The following is a 17,831-nucleotide window of genomic DNA, read 5'->3' as shown; positions in this document are numbered from 1 at the left end:
CATTGGGTTTCCGAGGCTGTAAATCTTTCCGGAAGTAGATTGCCCAGTCTTCCTTCCGTGGAGCAGCTGATGAGTTTGAACTGCTGACCTTCCAGTTAGCAGTCAAGTTCCTTATCCACTATGCTACCAGGACCATTTATTTGACAAAATCATTAAAAGACAACTCACCAGAGAAACCAGTGTGGCTGCAGCCCCCACAAATGCAGCAATAAACAGGTGGAAGGTCATTTGGAACTGCAAGAAAATGTAAGAGGGAAAACTGTTGCTCACAACAGCAAAGATATGCTCTACTGTACATCATGAATGTGGCTTTTTAAATGTGTTGCTATTTTTCTTGTGTGTTAACTCTGCACCTCTGACTAAACTGTTACTTCTCTGAGTGTATGCCTTCCATTCTTCAATGCTTCCTTTCAGTCTGAACCAGGGTCCCGTTTTGCTTTCAAGACATAATTTACTACCTTTTTCCCCAGGATTTACTTTTGTCCCCCTGCTTCATTTGTGTATGATATCTCTTTTCAAGACAGAATTTTCCTTTTCCAAATGTATTTTTTTTTTTAAATCTCTCATCAGAGATTAAGCAATTCCATAATGAAAAGTGTTATTTTTGTGCACAGCTCACTTTCTTGATAATTTTTTCTCTCTTTTTTTTTAATTTAAAGAATAAAAATTTTCATTTGGAGAATTTTGCCATTAAGCTCTATCTTTACCTCATGCTGCCAATTTCTTTTTTTAAGGGGGAAAGCTTTGGAATTGAAAGTCTTCCTATGCAGCTCTAGGGAAACAAGATGTTTTACCATCTCTGTTCACTGCCTCAGGTATACTCAGCCAATATTTTCCATAAGGCAATGTGGTAACCCAAAATCCAGCAAAGAGAAACTGTGGTCCTTAAAATTGAAGGTCATAGGTAGGACTTTTTTTTAATTAAAAACTTTTTATTGTGATTTGGATGAAAGCTTACAGAGAAAATTCATTTTCCATACAGCAGTTCGTATACATTTTGTTTCATGACATTGGCTGCAATTCCCCACAATGCGACAGCTCTTTTCCCACTTCCTTCCTGTGGTTATCTCTTCCCTGTGCACTCTAGTGCACTCCTGCCACCACCCCACCCCACCCCGCTATCTCCCTGTGCAAAAACTGCCCTTCTGTTCTCCCATGATTGCTCCAAAGAGTGTATCTACCTGATGTAAATGTTCACCCCATATGCCTGTCTATTGTTTGGCTGGAAGCCACAGGAGTGAGTTCAGTTCCAGACCTGAAGGGTAACTAGGGGCCATAGTCTCAGGGGTTTCACCAGGCTCTATCAGACCAGCAAATCTCTTCTTTTTCCCTCTTTTATTTTTTTTTTTTTTTTTAGTTTTGTTCCACATTGTTCTCCCACTGTATCCAGGATCTATAGGTAGAAATTTGTATGGTACTAACCATTCCATTGTAAAATAACTCAAATAGCTCACTCACCTCAGCTGTTTTGCAGATGGAAAGAAGGTTAGAGCCACACACCTTGCCAGGGAAAGCATTCCATGGGAGAACACCTAAGCAATATACACAAATTCACCAGGGTAAACTTGATGGAGTCATGGGCCACATGGAGACTTTTCCCCAGAGCCCTTCTTCCATCTTTAATCATCCTGGCTGAAAAGTTGGATCCTACCAATAATTAGAATCCTAGTCTCTAAAGGAGATTTACAAAAATGAGAAAGTGTTATTGGAGAGCTGTGAAATCTTGCATTTGCTATTGAAATGTGCTGCTTCTGAATTGAGAACAACAGTCAACTGGAGTAGATCAGTTGTTCAGCCAAGAAAACTCTCACCACTTCCAAGAATTTCCCTTACCAGGGAAGAAACCTCTCCAGTTTCAGTGGAGAATGATTAACCAACTAAGACCCAAGCATCTCTAGTCTTATTTTTTCTCATAACTACCATCCTATTTACCCTAGGAAAAGAACCAAATATATAATGCTTTCATAGGACATGTGGGAGCCAAGGCATCCATGCTGTAACTCACCATACATTCTGGCATCAGCACAGAGACTGCCTATGCTGGCAGAAGTCTTGCTGGGGAAGGCAATAGACTGGCAGGTGGTCCAGGTATTGAAGTAAATGTACACAGGCACAGCAGAGCAGGCAAATACCAGGAGCCACACAATGGTCAGGGCATAGGTGATGCCCACAAACTAAAACGATTGACATGGGGTGGTTAGAGATCAGCATCAGCCTGCAGATGTTGAAACACGAATTGGGAGATCCTGGAGTGGCATGTGCCAGACACAAAACCAGATTCCAGGCATCTCCACCAACTGAAATTAGTGAACAAGATACCTCTGCCAGTGTCATTGGCAATATCTACTAGAGAATTGGCCCCAAGTGTGACGGAGGGTGGGGGAGTGGGTGGGGGTTGGAGTGAGATGGATCCCTGGGTTAGAGAGGCTTCAGGGGATTTTCTGGGCAGATAAGGTGTAAAGAAAACAAAACAGATCTTGAAAGAAAGTCGTGCCATTTCATGCCTTAGGCTGAGCTTAGAAAATGTTATAGGACTTTTGGTCCCTAGTCATTGAACAGAGCCAATTGGAGATTTAAATTTACGATCCAGAAACCTTTCTAAGCCGACTGCTGGCCACAAAATAAAAGACATCATCACAATCTATGCATGTTCAGCCCCCAAAGGATCTTTAACTCTAAAGATTCAAAAACAGTCTGTCTTGCTAGAAGCATGAATAGCCCTTGGATTAAATTAAATATACAGATTTATTCTAGTTCCCTCTGGGGCCTCCAACAGTGTGGGACCCCAGAATATTGTGAATTCCACCCTGGAGTCAATTATTTAATTTACATGAAATCAGGTCAGATGCCTAAGTCTCGATCCCATGAGTAGCATTTTAGACTTGTGCAGTCAGGTCCACTCTTGTGGCCCATGCTAGGAGGAGCGTAAGAGGATACCAACAGATGGCTTGGAAATGGTCTGATTGCACAAAGCGTACCACAGAACTCTTGCTTTCATTTCGAGATGGAATTTTCTAGGAAACATTTGAAAGGTGAGGCTGAGCCAGCTGGGCACCACGTTCTTCCAGACCTTCTCGTTTGGCTGTAGCCACCACTTCCTCACTCAAAAGCCAGGCCCCTAGAAAGGACCTAGTCTTGGGTGAGAGTGAGGCCACAGACTCACGCCCATCCATCCCCCACCCCTTGTTATTGCCACAAAATCCTGAGGATGATCACCTTGTCGGGATGTCCTAGCCATTTTCCCAAACAATGACACACCCGCTCCAAAGAATGAGCTTGATGTTGGCCTCTGGAACCCCTCCCCTTCTGGCCCCCTGTTACCGTTGCACTCAGGCCCTTGCCGCAGATGGTAGTCTTGTAGTCGCCAAAGATCTGCCTGACTGCGCCGGTGGTGTAGAAGCCCTCAGCCAGCAAGAGGGCCCCATAAAGGAAGAAGAAAGAGGCAGTTCCATAGATGACATACTGGAAGGCATGGATCCTGCATTAATAGATAAACAAAAGAAATACCAGAGAACTTTATTAACTTTAGATCCAGTTTCCTTTTCTGCATAAGTGAGGTAGACATCTGAGTGGGCACCTTAGCAAGGCTAAGAATTCTTCAGAAGAATCTCTAGGGTTCCTTCCTCCATGTTTCCACCTTATCTTTACTAAAGTTAAGGAAGACAGGGAGTATGTGGCCAGGGGAACATGTTCTTCCACCCAAACCTTGCTTACTATGTGACCTGAAGAACCAGGGTCCCGCTCTCCTTGCCTGACCTTTTAGAGATGCTACCTCAGAGGTGAGAGGAGAGAGGAGGTAGACAAGGAGGAGGGCCCAAGTTACAATCCTTTGTAACTTGCCCTAGGAATGGGCGAGAGTTAGTACTGGGCCTGAGCAGACTTAAGCAGTGTCAAATCGAGAGCAGTAATCCAAGTGTGTCCAGTCATTGTGCCTCCCTGAATTCTCAATACCTACCATTATAGAGACTCCAGTTCAATCAATATTAACCATACCTAACACAAGTTAGATAGAAACATGTGTGAGAAAACAAGGAGGAGGTAGGAACTGAGCTGGTGAGTAGGCGCAGTTCACCTTTCTGAATCCAGCACTTCCCCCTCATTTAGAGAGTCAGATGTGGCAGAGATCAAATGATTCAGATTTAGTAATCACTGAGATACTGATGAGTTCTGAATCTCCAGGAAGGAGTGAAGGAAGAAGAGGTGGGTTTGTGTGGGAGGACAGATACTTACACATTGATGAGATACTCATAATCCTGGTAATTTTTGGAGAAGTAGGTCTCAATTAGCTTTTCTGTACCAGTGAGTGCTTCATGTCCACAGCCACAGAACAGGGCCACCCCAAAGAAACACAATCCAGTGGCCACCAAGGAAGCAAAAGGAGCCCCTACCAGACATCTTGCACAGCACTCTAACAAGCCTGGGGAAGAAGGAGGGGAAACAGTCAGGGAGGTACAATAGGTGGCTCATGCCACCCTTGCCACTGCTGCACCAGTCAGCCGTTGTGCTCACAGACACAGATAGAGTGCTCATTCCACAGTCCAAATGCAGACAAGTCTAAAGAGTTAGGCTTTTGGAATCTGGGACTGACCCAGAATCCTTCTTTTATTCCATTCTTGAAGATAAATCCTTACTTTAATTCTCAGAAGTTGTTTTTTGTAATTCAGTAATTCAAATAGCAAGGTAGAGAGATTATGCAACCAGCTCCTCTTTTCTTATCACTCTGCTTTATTTGCTTGCTTACTTGCTTGGTTTCTGGTTTGTTTGTTTTGATAATTCAGCAACTATTTATGGAGTCTTACTACATGCCCAGCATTGTGCTAGGGATTATGTAGAATATGAAGACATAGACTCTGTCATATGGGGGTTTCTCCGGTGATGTAGTAGTTAAGGCATTTGGCTGCTAACCAAAAGATTGGTGGTTCAAACCCACTTGCTGCTCCGTGGAAGAAAGTTGGGGTGGTCTGCTTCCATAAAGATTTACAGCCTTGGAAACTCAATGGAGGTAGCTATGAGTCAGAATTGACTCAGTGACAATGAATTTTCAATTTTTAGGGTAAAAAGTAACTCTATAGACTTAATAACTTCAACTAACCATCCCAGGTAGTTGAATAAGTGGTTACAGAAGGTAAAGTGCATTTGGAGCTGCAAGAAGGACTAGAGATGTGGGTATTATCAGACAGGATCTGAGTCTTAAAGGACGTTCCAGGCAGAGAAAACTTTGGAAATTACGTGTTTCTGAATATTCAGGACATTTTGTATACTTGCTCAAGGAATGTTGGATTCTTCTGAGTCTAGATATGTGGAGAGCAGTCCAAAGAGAAGAGGGTACTGGCAGAGGGCAGGCTTAATGATCTTTTGAACACTTAATGATTTTTTGGACACTTTACACGGCTTCTTTGTTGCCCTATTTTACAGCTTAGCCAATGTCTCCACCCTCAGTGCCACACTGAATTCTGTCAAAACAGCTACAAAGACACTTTATACAAAGTCAGCAAAGCATAAAATGTCCTTCTGACATGAGGAAAACACTCCAGAGTCTGGGAACACAGGTGTCATAAGTTGCTAAGAACCTTGAGATCCCCAAACATGGTAACCCAAGGTTCCATGACAGTATTTCTGAGAAACTGGAAGAAGTTTTGCACTGCATACTAGCCCGTGTGCTCCAAGGTGCCACACAGAATAAAACTTAGCAAATGTCAAGTAGATGACTGACTAGATGGGAAAAGGATGACTCCTTCCTGCCTCTTTGACATATCCCTAATAGGTACAAAGAATGAAAATGTTAAGTTCTTTAGGAAAAAAAATCTGTGTATACACACACACACATACATACATAAAGGAATTCTGGTGGCACAATGCCTAAGGCATTTGCCTGATAACCAGAAGGTTGGCAGTTCAATCCACCAGCTGCTCTGCAGAAGGAAGATGGGACAATCTACTTCCATAAAGATTTACCATCTTGGAAACCCAATAGGGGCTACTATGAGTCAGAATCAACTCAATGGCAGTAAGTTTTTTTTTTTTTTTTAAACACACACACACACACACACATAATCGGTAAATGTGCTAGGGACCTGCAATTTTGGAATAAATATGTGTGACTCCTTGTAGAAAGAAAATAAATTATATTAATTTTTTGAGTTTGGATTTTTATATTCAAGCATTCCTCCAAGCCAAGCTCACTTGTCTATACCAGGGGATAGGAGAGTCCTTTGCCTAACCCTCCTAATTCCAGGACAGTTTCTTTTTAGCCCCAAGTACATGAGTGCCTGGTGATCTGCATGGCTGAATTGTATCCATGTGAACAAGCTTCAGGGGCAAAATTATCTCTATCATGAAAAAGTTGAGGTAGAAGCATTTAGCTCTGTTCCCAGAATCACAAAATGTCCTATTACCTACCATACTTCATAATGACAGCCCTTCCCTGGACCTCGAAGAGTCTTTTCTTCAAAAATGCTTATATGTCACACAAGAGATGAGGCTCAGAAGCCCAAGTCAAGCAAAGAAAGTAGCTAACATTAACAACAGAACTGAATTATCTCTCTTTTTTCAAAAAGTGAAGCACAGGTGTCAGAAAACTCAATGGGAAGCAATCCATTTGTAGCTGTGCTGCTGTAAGTGGAGGCTGAGTTTACTCAGCCTGAACTTAGCAAGAGTGCTTGGTAAGAGACCCTCATTAGACCTGGCCCATAATGTACGTGTGTGTATGGACAGGCATGTTCATGCATACCAGTATGCACATACACATGTGTATACTAGAGAGAAAAAGATGACTGAAACTGATTAATGCTCTCAGAAAATGATTCCAGAAATTGATCTTCCTCATTCTCAACAGGTAAGATACTAGATGTATCCTGTTGAGTCAAGAAAAGGAGCTTGGAAGTAAACAGTATGCCATTTTCCTTCTCTGCCTGTACAAATCCTCTCCACCCCTACACTCTTACACTCTTCTTGTAAAAAAACGGCTCTGAAGCCTGGGGGATGGGGAAAGGGAAGGTCAGTGACCCCACTGTTCCCTTTCTCCCCAGCACAGGGTCATGGCTTGGACAGAGCCCTCCATAGCTCTCCCAGACAAAGGAGCCTTGTTTTCCCCTGATATCCCAGGAGCCTCATTGGTATTCTGCAGGGGCCTGCAGGCCTGGGGGTGGGGAGGGGGTCAGACCCAGGGAACAATGGCAGAACTGTTTGTTTAGTCCAGGGTAAGGAGAGCCATCCACCCTAGCAAGTGGCCCTTCTGGGCCCACTCATTCATCCCAGCTTTTTGACCCTGGGAAGGGCTAAAGAGTGGTGCAGGTGTGATCAGGATGGAGGAATTTGAACTCTAGCTAACCAAACACAGAATTCACCCTAAGCTTTAGCTGATGCCTCCTCCAGGATTGTAAAGACTACATATATATATGTAGTATATTTGATCCATCAATCATCATCCAAATAACCAAAAAGCGTCATATGTAGTGTTCTCACTGGGTGATAAAGGGCTAAACCTTGACAACAACTCTTGAGTCACCAACTGATACTTTTTCTTCTCACATCCATTTTCCCTCTATTTCTCTAGAACTTAAATAAATTAGCATCTCTTTTTCTGCTACACTGTCACTCAAAACAAGGGACAAGAAGGAAACAGGTTACAATGAATCTCTAATATGGAGATATGGAACAAGATGGATTGACACAGTGGCTGCAACAATGGGCTCAAGCATGGCAATGATTGTGAGGCTGGCACAGGACCACATGTTTCATTCTGTTGCACATGGGATCACTATGAGTCAAAACTGACCTGAAAGCACCTAGTAACAACAAAATATGAGTCTGAAATAAATGGCCTTGAATAAATCTATCACTTGTGAGCTACAAACAGTTCAACAATAACAACATAAGCATCAGATGTCCATCTTTTGTCACAATTGAAATGAAATGTTTGCTCTGAGGGCGTTTAAGTTCAGCAGAAGTGAAGGATCTCAGTCAGTCTGTCCAAGCAAAATCAAGTTTTGGATCCAAGCTGAGGAAAACTCAGAACGTGGAAGAAATTATCTCTTCATCAAAGTAGTTAACAATGAAAGCATTCTGAAGAAGGTCCATTGGGTTCACTTAGACTTTCCACAGCCCAAGAAATGCTCTTGGGTTGTGTGAATGATAGCCCAAAGCCATAGGTTCTCCATTTCAGAACCCCTCATGGTTGAAAGGGTGTTGGTTTGGTTCAGGAAGGCTGTGAGGAATTCTAGAAAAGAAGTTCCTTGGCTGTCTCAAAAGATAGTCTCCCATTCCCAGGTTAAGTACAAAATATGCCATGGTAGAATTGGTACAAAAGAGCTCCTACAAAAGAACTATATAGTGGAAATATTTCCAATGCAACTCAATTGTATTAAAGTGCTTGACTTTGATAAAAGTCATAGAGAAGAATAATGACCCGCCCCAGTGTTTTCTTTTCATATTTTCTCTTTATGTGGTTCACTCCAAGTATTTAGCACTTTAGCAGTAACCTAGACACTATGGAAAACAGAAGAGAATTATAAGGTCTAGCCTCTTTCTTTAGAGAACTCGAGGTCTTGTTGGGGAAAACACACATGCCTGTGAATCAAGACCAAAGCTACCTATACTTAAGTAGTAAAATGAATGTAATCGAGTCCTGTGGGCAAAAAGTAAGGAAAGGGAAAATATCAGTTCAGTGTTAACTATATTTATCTGAAAACTCCCCAAACAAGTCTAATCATTCCATGATTGAACTTAAAGTTCTCCTCCATAATACTCTATACAGGGTTCTGACAAAGATCAATGGGACCATGTGATTGTCATCCAGATCCATGTCCATCAAAGGGACTGAGCTGATTCTGAAGCTGTCTCTTTAAGCAAGAGCTCAGAGCTCCCAAGCCCTCCCTTCTTTCCCATGCCCTGGGCACGCCTCAAGAACAAGCTCCATGATGGAAATTCAGTGTGAATCTGGGAGCTCATCAAAGGGAGGAAAGGAAGGGCTTTCATCGAAAAGGATAGCAGAAAGAGACCAATTGTGCCCTGTACAATTCCCAGCCTGTCCCTTGAATCCAGCTGACAAAGGGAGAGATAGAAGAACCCTACACAATAGAGCTAAACAACAGGCAGGCTCATTGAGTGAGAAACTGGCCCCATCTCCCTAAGTCTCTAATCGGCACTACAGTCTTACCCTCCTCCCAGAACCCACCCCTTAACCTCACCCTATGAACAGAGGCCTCCTTGATCAGGGCCTATAGCAGTTGACAGGGCCAAGATGCTAGAGCAGCCGTGACTGGTACTGGGGATGGATGGAGATCAGTGGGTGGGTTCTAGGAGTAAAATAACAATCAGGAGATGCCACAGACAAACAAAGACTTTTACTTCTTGCTTTATCCTGGTCAGACAAAGCCTTGCCTATGGTCTTGCCTTTCCTCCATGATAGCAAACATACCACGTTCAAGTACTAAAAAGGGGCCTTGCAGTCACTTGGTCCTGGGAACCCAAGTCCTGCTGCATAGTCAAGTCATGTGGACAGGATTAAATAAAGAAGAAACTCCGCCTCTTTTTTTGACAGGTAATATTATATTACTATAGCAACAATATCTGGACCACTTTGTTTCCCATGCTCCCCACTCCTCCCCAACACACATGCACACACACACATTAATGCCAGTTTATGCTCAAATTGCATATTTCAGAGGCCAAGTTAAGAGCTTGATTATTAAAATTGACCCCTGACACATGATATCTGCCTTGCCCGCTTATGGGTGGATATAGAAGTAGCTACCACTAAACTAAGAGAGAACAGTTGTTGTTCTTTATGCCTTAGGTCAGTCTCCCAGTGATTCTTCCTCTTTCCTTGGTTGCAGTGTGAAGCTGATCTGGGAAACTTGGTTTTCTTCTTTGGGATGTCACTGGCTGCTCTCCAGAGCCCTGCCTGGCAGAGAGCTCAGAGGCCAGCACAGAGCTGAAAGATCACCCTTAGGACCATTTTGCAACAGCCAATCAGGGATTAATCAATCAGTGCTTGCTAAGCTTTTGATGTAAGTTTGGCATTGGGTGGGTCTGGGCATGGGAAAAGAAGTGAAACCTGATCAGCTCATCTGCCCCAGCTGATATGACCCATCCCAGTCATGTCAGTGCCCTCATATGATCTTCTATGCACCCAAAGTTCTGTGAACAGGGAGGACATTTCCACTGTTGCTTTCTTCCAAGACCAAGAGCTAAACCAGAGATGGATTTGAGGGCATCAAGATGATGCACAAAAAAGCAATGGAGGAAAAAGAGGCCATTGGCTGGGGTTGTACCTTGATGGGTTTGGAGACTATATTTCCCCTCCCACCTATCTCTCAAGGGTTTCTTGAGTCTTGGTACTACTCAGATAGCTCTGAGAGAGCAGTTTTACTGGCAGGCTGTTTAGTAAGCTTCTTGTTTCCTAGTCTAAAGCCAGGAGGCAAACACTCCAAAGCAGAGAGGACTTTTCAATCTGCTTGGTTCTCCAAGAGGTCATCTGTCTCCGTAGGGCCAAGATAAAGTATCGGGAGAGGGAGAGGCTTTGCTTGGTCATTTTAGTCAGTGTCTCTAGGATGAGTAAGTGAAAGTGTTGGTTTGGATTGAGTTTCTTTTTAACTCCTGGCGTTCTTGCGGCATTCTTGCAATCTTAGAGAGGTTTGGTTAGTCCCCAGGAATTTTGTAAAACTGGGCTCCTGCTCTGCCTCCTCACTCTTTGCCTGGGTTACATCCACTTACTCTGAGCCAGCCAAAACTATACTGCTCGGCAAACAGCCACCTTTAGAGGGAAGCATCACAGTCTGGTTACCAGGGTAACAGTCACTGTTCTCAGACAACTGGCTCACAAGAGCCAATGTTTTGCTGTTCAGTAATGGCATTGTGTTACCCAGCAGAGAAAAATCATCCACTGCTCTTTGGCTATTTTCCGGTTCCATTCTTATCCCAAAGACTCATTTGGAACACCCCCCTCCCAAGTCAGGACAAAGTGTAATGAACTATCATTTCCCCATAAACCTTTTGTGCAGACACTACACTACTTCAATTCAATGCTCCTCTTCATTCCAATCCTAAGGGATTCTACATGGTTGAGATTTTGAGCTCCCTGTGCCTGGAGGTGATCAAGCAGAGGCTGTATGAACATTTAACTGGCTGCTGTACAAGTCAATCCTACATAGAGGGTTAGCTCTGACAACTTCTAAACTTTTTTCCAATCCCAAATTTCATGATATAATCTGTTTACTGTAATTGTTAAACAGCAACACATTTCACCTCAGAAGTAGTAGCAGTTCAATACCTTGTTAGAGACGGTTTATAATTCACAAACTATTTAAGTTACTCTGTCATCAAATAACTGAACACTCAATGGCTATTCCATCATGTGAACCTGGCCTGTGTATTGCCTACTCCACAGATTCAGGATCCAATCCATGTCCTCAATGGTGCCCCCTATCCATGACCATCATCCAGCCTCCGTAACAGGTAACTATGTTACCTGTTAACTATGGTTAACAGTTATCTGGTAACTATGGTCTTATTTGCTCTTGTTCCTGCCTCAGGGCTTTCTTCCCCTGAAGAATCAATATTCAACAGTCTTCTTTACCCCCTCTCCATTATTAATTCACAACCTATCCAATCAGCTCTCCTGACATTAGATAGAGTTTCTGATGTTACCCAGGGCAGGAACTGAGTTCCTCTGGCATTCACCTCTCACCCAACCACACTTAATTGGCCCAATGATTCTTACCCAAGCATACAAAGTGCACAGAAAGAAAACCCAACCACCCTAGAAAGAGGAAAAGTCAGCCTGTATATAGTTAATTGTATAATAATTGGTACTATCATGATTTACAATTCTTACAGCGCTTGCCTAATTTCAAAGAACTCCCACACCATTTTTATTGGATTCTCACAACCCTAAAAATAGACCAGTTATTGTTATTTCCATTTTCCAAATGATAAAATGGTTATTCAGAGTGACCCACTCGAGGTCACACAGATCATAAGTGACAGATCTGGGATTTGAAACTGCTTGTTTTGACTCCTAGCCCAGTGCTCTGCTCTCTTAACAATACTACCAGATACTCACTTCAAAGAGCTCTCTCAATGTTTTAGGATAAAAACAGCCTAAGGGTGACACTAACTTCATATAATTGAAAACCTTCTCTCAGTGGGCATTGTTGGAGTCTACTGGGTACTACATTTGATGGTGAATACATGGGACAATTGATTCCCATTTCATTTAGGATGCATTCAAGCTGCTACCTTTGTTTTCCTGAATATGAATAGGGTCTACATGTCTCTGTGGCATCCTGTACAAACAAAGACTTTTGGGCTCTGCACACCTTGCTCTGAGTAGACACTACCAGAGACCAGAACTTCATAGCTTCTTTCTTTGTTCATGGAACCTGGAGAAGTCCTCAATACTCAGCCAACTCAGCAGGAGACCTAAAAGACCAGCAGTCTCCCTGTCACAAACAGGGATTCAAAGTCTGAGCCATGCCTTCAGGAAGGCTAAATCTATGACATTCACTAGAAATGGTCACCATACATACATACATACACACACACACACACACCCCTACACATAGCTGTTCCTTCATGATAAAGCCACTGAGGACTTTATTTTCATGTCTGGGTTTGAGATTGGCCTCCTCGGCCATCATCAAGCCTGAGTCCAGCTTCCCCAACTTTCTACAGACACCACACAGGGTCCAAGTTTTGTATCAAGCAAACAGTTATTTTGTACACCTGAGGGCTAGTCAACACTCAGTGGCCTTCAGTAGAACCAGGGGTACCAGGTGACCCAGCCATTACCAGGGCCTTTGAATAACGCAAAAAAAGAAGGTAGAGGGAAGTGAGGGGGGTGAGAAGACCCATAATCACATCCATCCTGCTAGGTACTCTCTCCAAGGATCTGTGGGACTATCCACGTGCTAATGAAATTCTTTGGTGATAAAGCATCATTCTCAGTACAGAAGAAAAGGACTTAATCTAGTTGTATGCTAAGGAATTTAAAAGAAAACAAATGCCGAAACACAACTTATTTAAACCATTGTAAACCATGAACCCCAAAGTTGGGAATTATCTGGCAAATTCCTATGTCTGCGTGAATCTTCCATGCTAAAGTTTTTGAAACTCACCCATGTCTCTGAGACTCTGACTCCAATTGTAGCCGGCTGGCTAGTCTGCTTTGTGGCTGATTTTGTTCAGCTGGAAGGATCCTGGTCTCTCCAGTCTCCTTCTTCAGTCCTTTACTTTTTCTCTCTGAGTATCTTTGTCCTCTTCTCCTGCAATGAAAAGGGCTTTCTGATTGACAGCCAACCCCCTTAAAGGGACAGGACCGTTTTCCTCCTCCTCTCCTCCTCCCCTTCTCCTCCCCTTATCCCCACCTCCTCAGGGATACTCCCTTTTCTAAGGGCTCCATCTTCTCTTTCTGCCTTTCACTGCCAATTGTTTCATTTTCTTTTTTTGTTTGTTTTGTTTTAAAAAATTATTTCCAAAGGCTTGCCCTTGTGGAATTTCACTTTGCTGCAGAGACATCTGGAAATGTCGATTGGGGGTGGAAATAGAAAGAAGAGGTCCTGGAAATCTCAAACTGATCCTTAGGTCTATTTGATGTGGGATGTGGCAGCACAAGAGTCAGAAGCCAAGGGAAGGGTAGCACTGACCAAAGGTTCAGGGTCAAAAACCTAAATGCTATCTCTCAGAGTCCTTCCAACTCAGCCCCAATCTCACCCCTCACTCCTAGATGCCCCTTGCCCTATCCACTTTTCCCTCCCCTAACTCCCTGGCAAATAAACACCCTTCTCCTCACCATCCAGCTCTAGAAATAGAGAAGAGAATTTCCTCTTTTAAATAATTTCCTCCAAATCCTTCTTGGTTTCAACTAAAGAAGGACAAGCTGCTGATTCCACGAACAGATTGTGACCAAGCCGGGGGAGGCTAGAATTGTAATAATTTTGTAGATGGGATAACAGATACCAGAGAGGGGACAAGCTCTGTGCAAGTTTTACAGAATAAGATAAAGAAAAGACTATAGTTGAGGATGTGGTTGGCTTTCAAGGAGGATAATAGACTTTGAGACAGGTCAAGAACATGATCTTGGAATCAGGTAGTCATTATCCCATCCTGAGAACATAGTGTCTTCATCAGAGAGCTTAGACCAGCCAGGCTGGTGAGAGGCAGGGGGTGCGTTGAGGTGAAGCAGCAGGTGATAATAAGAGTGGAGAGGAGAAAGGAAACATAGTCTTTGCCTCACAGAAAGAAACATGAAGAAAAAATGACCAAAAGGAAAAAATGAGCATAATATAGAAAACTTATGTTACCTGTAATAGTTGTTGCTAATGACTATGAAGGATCCTGAAGGTATTTGAGTGCCTAGTGCTAAGAGGGATTAACTTGGAAAAGATTTCTAGAAGAGATGATTCTTAACCAATGTCTATCTGGTCTCTTGGTTGATTTTCTCTCTCCCCTCGGGAGCTTCAAGAGAGGCACAGTTCTCTTGACCTTGAAGCCAGTGTCCTCCCATGGATGACCTATAAGGAAACTGGTTAGCATATAACTCAGAGGGTATCTCTTGGAAGATTACAGGGAAGAAAGGTACAGTCTCCCGAAGTTTTTCCTGGAGTTTTGCCTTGGGGTAAGACAGGAGAGGAGGGAAGTGCTGAACAGAACCTAGACTCTTGCTATGTGTGGGAGAGAGGCAAGATTGTGTCTTACAATTTTCTCTTCAGGCCATAACTTGAGCATGTTTCTGACTTGGGCTCTGCTGTTAGGAAATGGGTGAGTCTTCTGAAGATGCCCCTGGGGGTCCACCATGTTCCTGAATTCTGAAATGTCTGAGACTTGTCCAGAGTTCTAGAACTCTGGCTTCTTTACTCATACCAACCACAAGGAGAAAAAAAAAAAAAAAAACTAAACCAAAGTCAATGCCATCAAGTCAATTCTGACTCATAGCAACACCTCCTTGGGTTTCCGAGGCAGTATGTCTACGGAAATACATTGCCCAGTCTTCCTTCCAAAGAGTGGCTGGTGGGTTTGAACCGCCAGTCTTCTGGTTAGCAGTCAAATGCCTTAGGCACTATGTCACCAGAGCTCCCAAGGAGAAAGGATTCCTGTAAATGCAGAACAATGTATTAGTAGTAACTTTCCAGAGCAGCCTAGTGCTTTAACTGAGCCATATGACTGATGGTAGAGGGTCCCAAGGCCCCTGCCCTCCCCAGTCCTGCTCTCAGCCATAAACTCTGCCAGCTGTGGAAGCTGAATTGTAGGACTGTGTCAACAGTTAGCTTCTGGATGGTTGTTGTTATAATGGCTCTGGAGGAGGGGAAGGACCAAGAGTCACCAGACTTGGCCCATAGCTCATCAGAGGGCAAAAGAAGCTGAGCCTAAACTTTGGGGTTTCTGATTTAGGAGACAAGAGAGATGGTTCATTAAAGGTCAAATAGACAAGACAGCTCTTCACACAGGGCAATTGGCCCAAGCTGAGCCCTCTCACAAATCTTTCCCTGGATCTTCAGTGGCAGATCTAGGGACTCCTAGGCTCCTCAGAATAAAAGATGTGTTCCTAGAAGAATCACAAATCTCAATTTATCAACCACATTTCACTAATGCACATTTCCCTTTTCCTTTCCCTCATCTCTGTTCCTTTATTCATCATTTTGTCTTCTCCCTAAGCCTCAATCTCTTTGTGTCTCTATCTCTCCATCTCTGTCTCTGTGTGTCTGTCTCTCTGTCTTGGTTTCTTTCTCTATCTCCACAATCTTTAGTTGAGCATGTCTTCCTTTCTTCACCTTGTTCTTATGGTTAAAACAGATGAGTGCTTTAACCACTGCACCACCAGTGCTCCTTCTGAGAAGTATAAAACCAAATTCACTGCCATTGAATCTATTTCTACTCATAGCAACCCCCAGTGGGTTTGCAAGGCTGTAAATCTTTATGGGAGGAGATTGGCCCTTCTTTTTTCCATGGAGCAGCTGGTGGGTTTGAGCCACTGACCTTTTGGTTAGCAGCCAAATGCTTTAACCACTACACCACCAGAACTCCTTAAGTACAGAGAGTTGGAAAACCAGGGCTTGGAAAGGGTCTTGGCTAGGTGGTTGTGCCTTGCTCACTGCTTCCAGTGCTTTACGATTTCCCACTCCCCAGGACCTAGTGTGTCACAATCACTTTGTACCTCTGACACTTGGCCTCTGCACCCACTCACAACTCCTCTCCTGAGCCTTTCCCACAGCCTTCATAGGCTTTCTTTCCAGATCCCCCAGCGGGTTTTCTACCCATTCATTCCCACATTTCTGTGATTCTGCTTCCATTGGTTGTGCTGGATGCCCTTGACAAAATGCTCCCCAGACTCCAGCTGGGATCCTAGCAGTGCCTAGGGATTCCTCAAGAGGGCACTGCCAGTCTTCTTGGTGGTAGCCTGCTGCCTGCACTGGGTGCCTGTAAGAACAATGCAGGATTATATGAAACTAGTAAACAGTTTGCTTCATGCAATTCTGATGGGACCTCAGAGCATCTGGGCCCCCCTCGATCACAGCTTAGTTTGGTTGTGCATCTTTTTTGCAAGTAACTCCAAAACACTTGGACATCACCTTCACTCTGTGAAGCCATAGTATCAGATTCTTGAAGACTATTGGACACATGAATTCTCTTTGCTCCATTGTATAAAATAAACTCTGAAATTCAGGGAAGTCCAAAGAATTTTCCTCCAGGAAACTAAATAAGGACTCAAGTGCCCAATGTGGGGGCCCAACCCTCCATGTCTACATACAAGGGAACAGAGAAGGCACAATACCTATGTGACCCTGAGTAACCTGCTAGCATTTGGGCTTCTAGAGCTGAGGCCTTGCTTTTCCTCCCCAAGATAATGACCTCCCAGACCAACTTTGGGAAGCCAAATGGCTTCTTCCTACAGCTTTTCTAGTCCTGACACAGAAGGCTACCTGGATGACTGGCAGTATATTGTGTTATGTGCATTTGGGGCCAGAACTTTCCACACCCAACACGTGGCCATGACTTTCAGGCCAAGAGAGCTGAGAGCTGAGGGCCAGAGATGACACATACATTGATCTGTTATGAGGTGAAGGGAAGTGGAAGGTGCTCTTTTGCCTCTCCTGAATATTCACAAAGCAGTGTAATGATGGATAAGAACAGGTGATGAATTGGATGTGTATTTGTGATGGAGAGATTCCCATGGCTTAGGGACAGAGTGAAGGGTAGCCTGGAAGCCAAAATAATCAGATGAATAAGCTGAAAGTACTGCCTGAGGAACATCAAGCAGCTACTGGAAACACAGAGAAGTAAGTTGTCCACATAACCCACTTCCAACACCACGAAAAGTTGACCAGCTTTGGCAGGGTGGCCCCTGCAGAGACACTGTATGTTTGAAGTGATCTCTGAGCACAGTAGAAATAAAACTACTATCTTTGGCTGTTGAATACTCACCTAACTCCTGGAGACCAAAGTTATTTGTTCAATTTTGTTGCTGAGGTAAAGAGGCAGCTTTCCCAATGCTAGCCAGCAGGCAAAGGACCAAGCCACCTCTAGAGAATATCTCTCCTGACTCTCATTACAGTTGCTTGAAAGATTGTTCTGCCCCAAAAAATGAAGAGAGAGACTCTGCCTTGAGCATAAACAGCCTGGGAAAAGATGGACATGTTTCAGCATGTTTTAGACTGAGTTTCCAACGCTATACTTCTCAGGCTAAGTAGAAGGCCCATGTTTGGAATCCAAGGTGAGGCAAGTTTTCATACAATTTGTAGGTACAGTATGATAGTTGGAGTTGTGTGTCAACTTGGCTGGACCACAATTCTGTGTGGTTTAAGCAGTTGTGATGTGGGTTATTCCCATGATGG

General features: G+C 43.6%; 1 protein-coding gene across 1 annotated transcript in view; it reads right to left on the bottom strand.

Annotated features, from left to right (window-relative positions):
• Nucleotides 1-13,122, bottom strand: part of PLP1 (proteolipid protein 1) — a 14,672-nt gene extending 1,550 nt beyond the window's left edge. Inside the window, exons 1-6 of the mRNA XM_042783105.1 lie at nucleotides 13,119-13,122; nucleotides 4,231-4,462; nucleotides 3,322-3,478; nucleotides 2,006-2,174; nucleotides 1,459-1,532; nucleotides 169-234 (exon numbers count right to left, since the gene is read on the bottom strand). Of these exons, the coding sequence (XP_042639039.1) occupies nucleotides 169-234; nucleotides 1,459-1,532; nucleotides 2,006-2,174; nucleotides 3,322-3,478; nucleotides 4,231-4,462; nucleotides 13,119-13,122 (702 nt within the window). The remainder of the gene's footprint in view (nucleotides 1-168; nucleotides 235-1,458; nucleotides 1,533-2,005; nucleotides 2,175-3,321; nucleotides 3,479-4,230; nucleotides 4,463-13,118) is intronic.
• Between the last annotated feature and the right edge of the window lie 4,709 nt (nucleotides 13,123-17,831).

Source organism: Orycteropus afer, unplaced genomic scaffold (assembly GCF_000298275.1).
Source record: "Orycteropus afer afer isolate SDZICR_OR568_19922 unplaced genomic scaffold, OryAfe1.0 scaffold00674, whole genome shotgun sequence".
In the NCBI taxonomy this organism is placed as follows: Eukaryota; Metazoa; Chordata; class Mammalia; order Tubulidentata; family Orycteropodidae; genus Orycteropus; species Orycteropus afer.
Note: the sequence above shows the minus strand (reverse complement) of the source record. Positions and strands in the feature narration are given on the sequence as shown.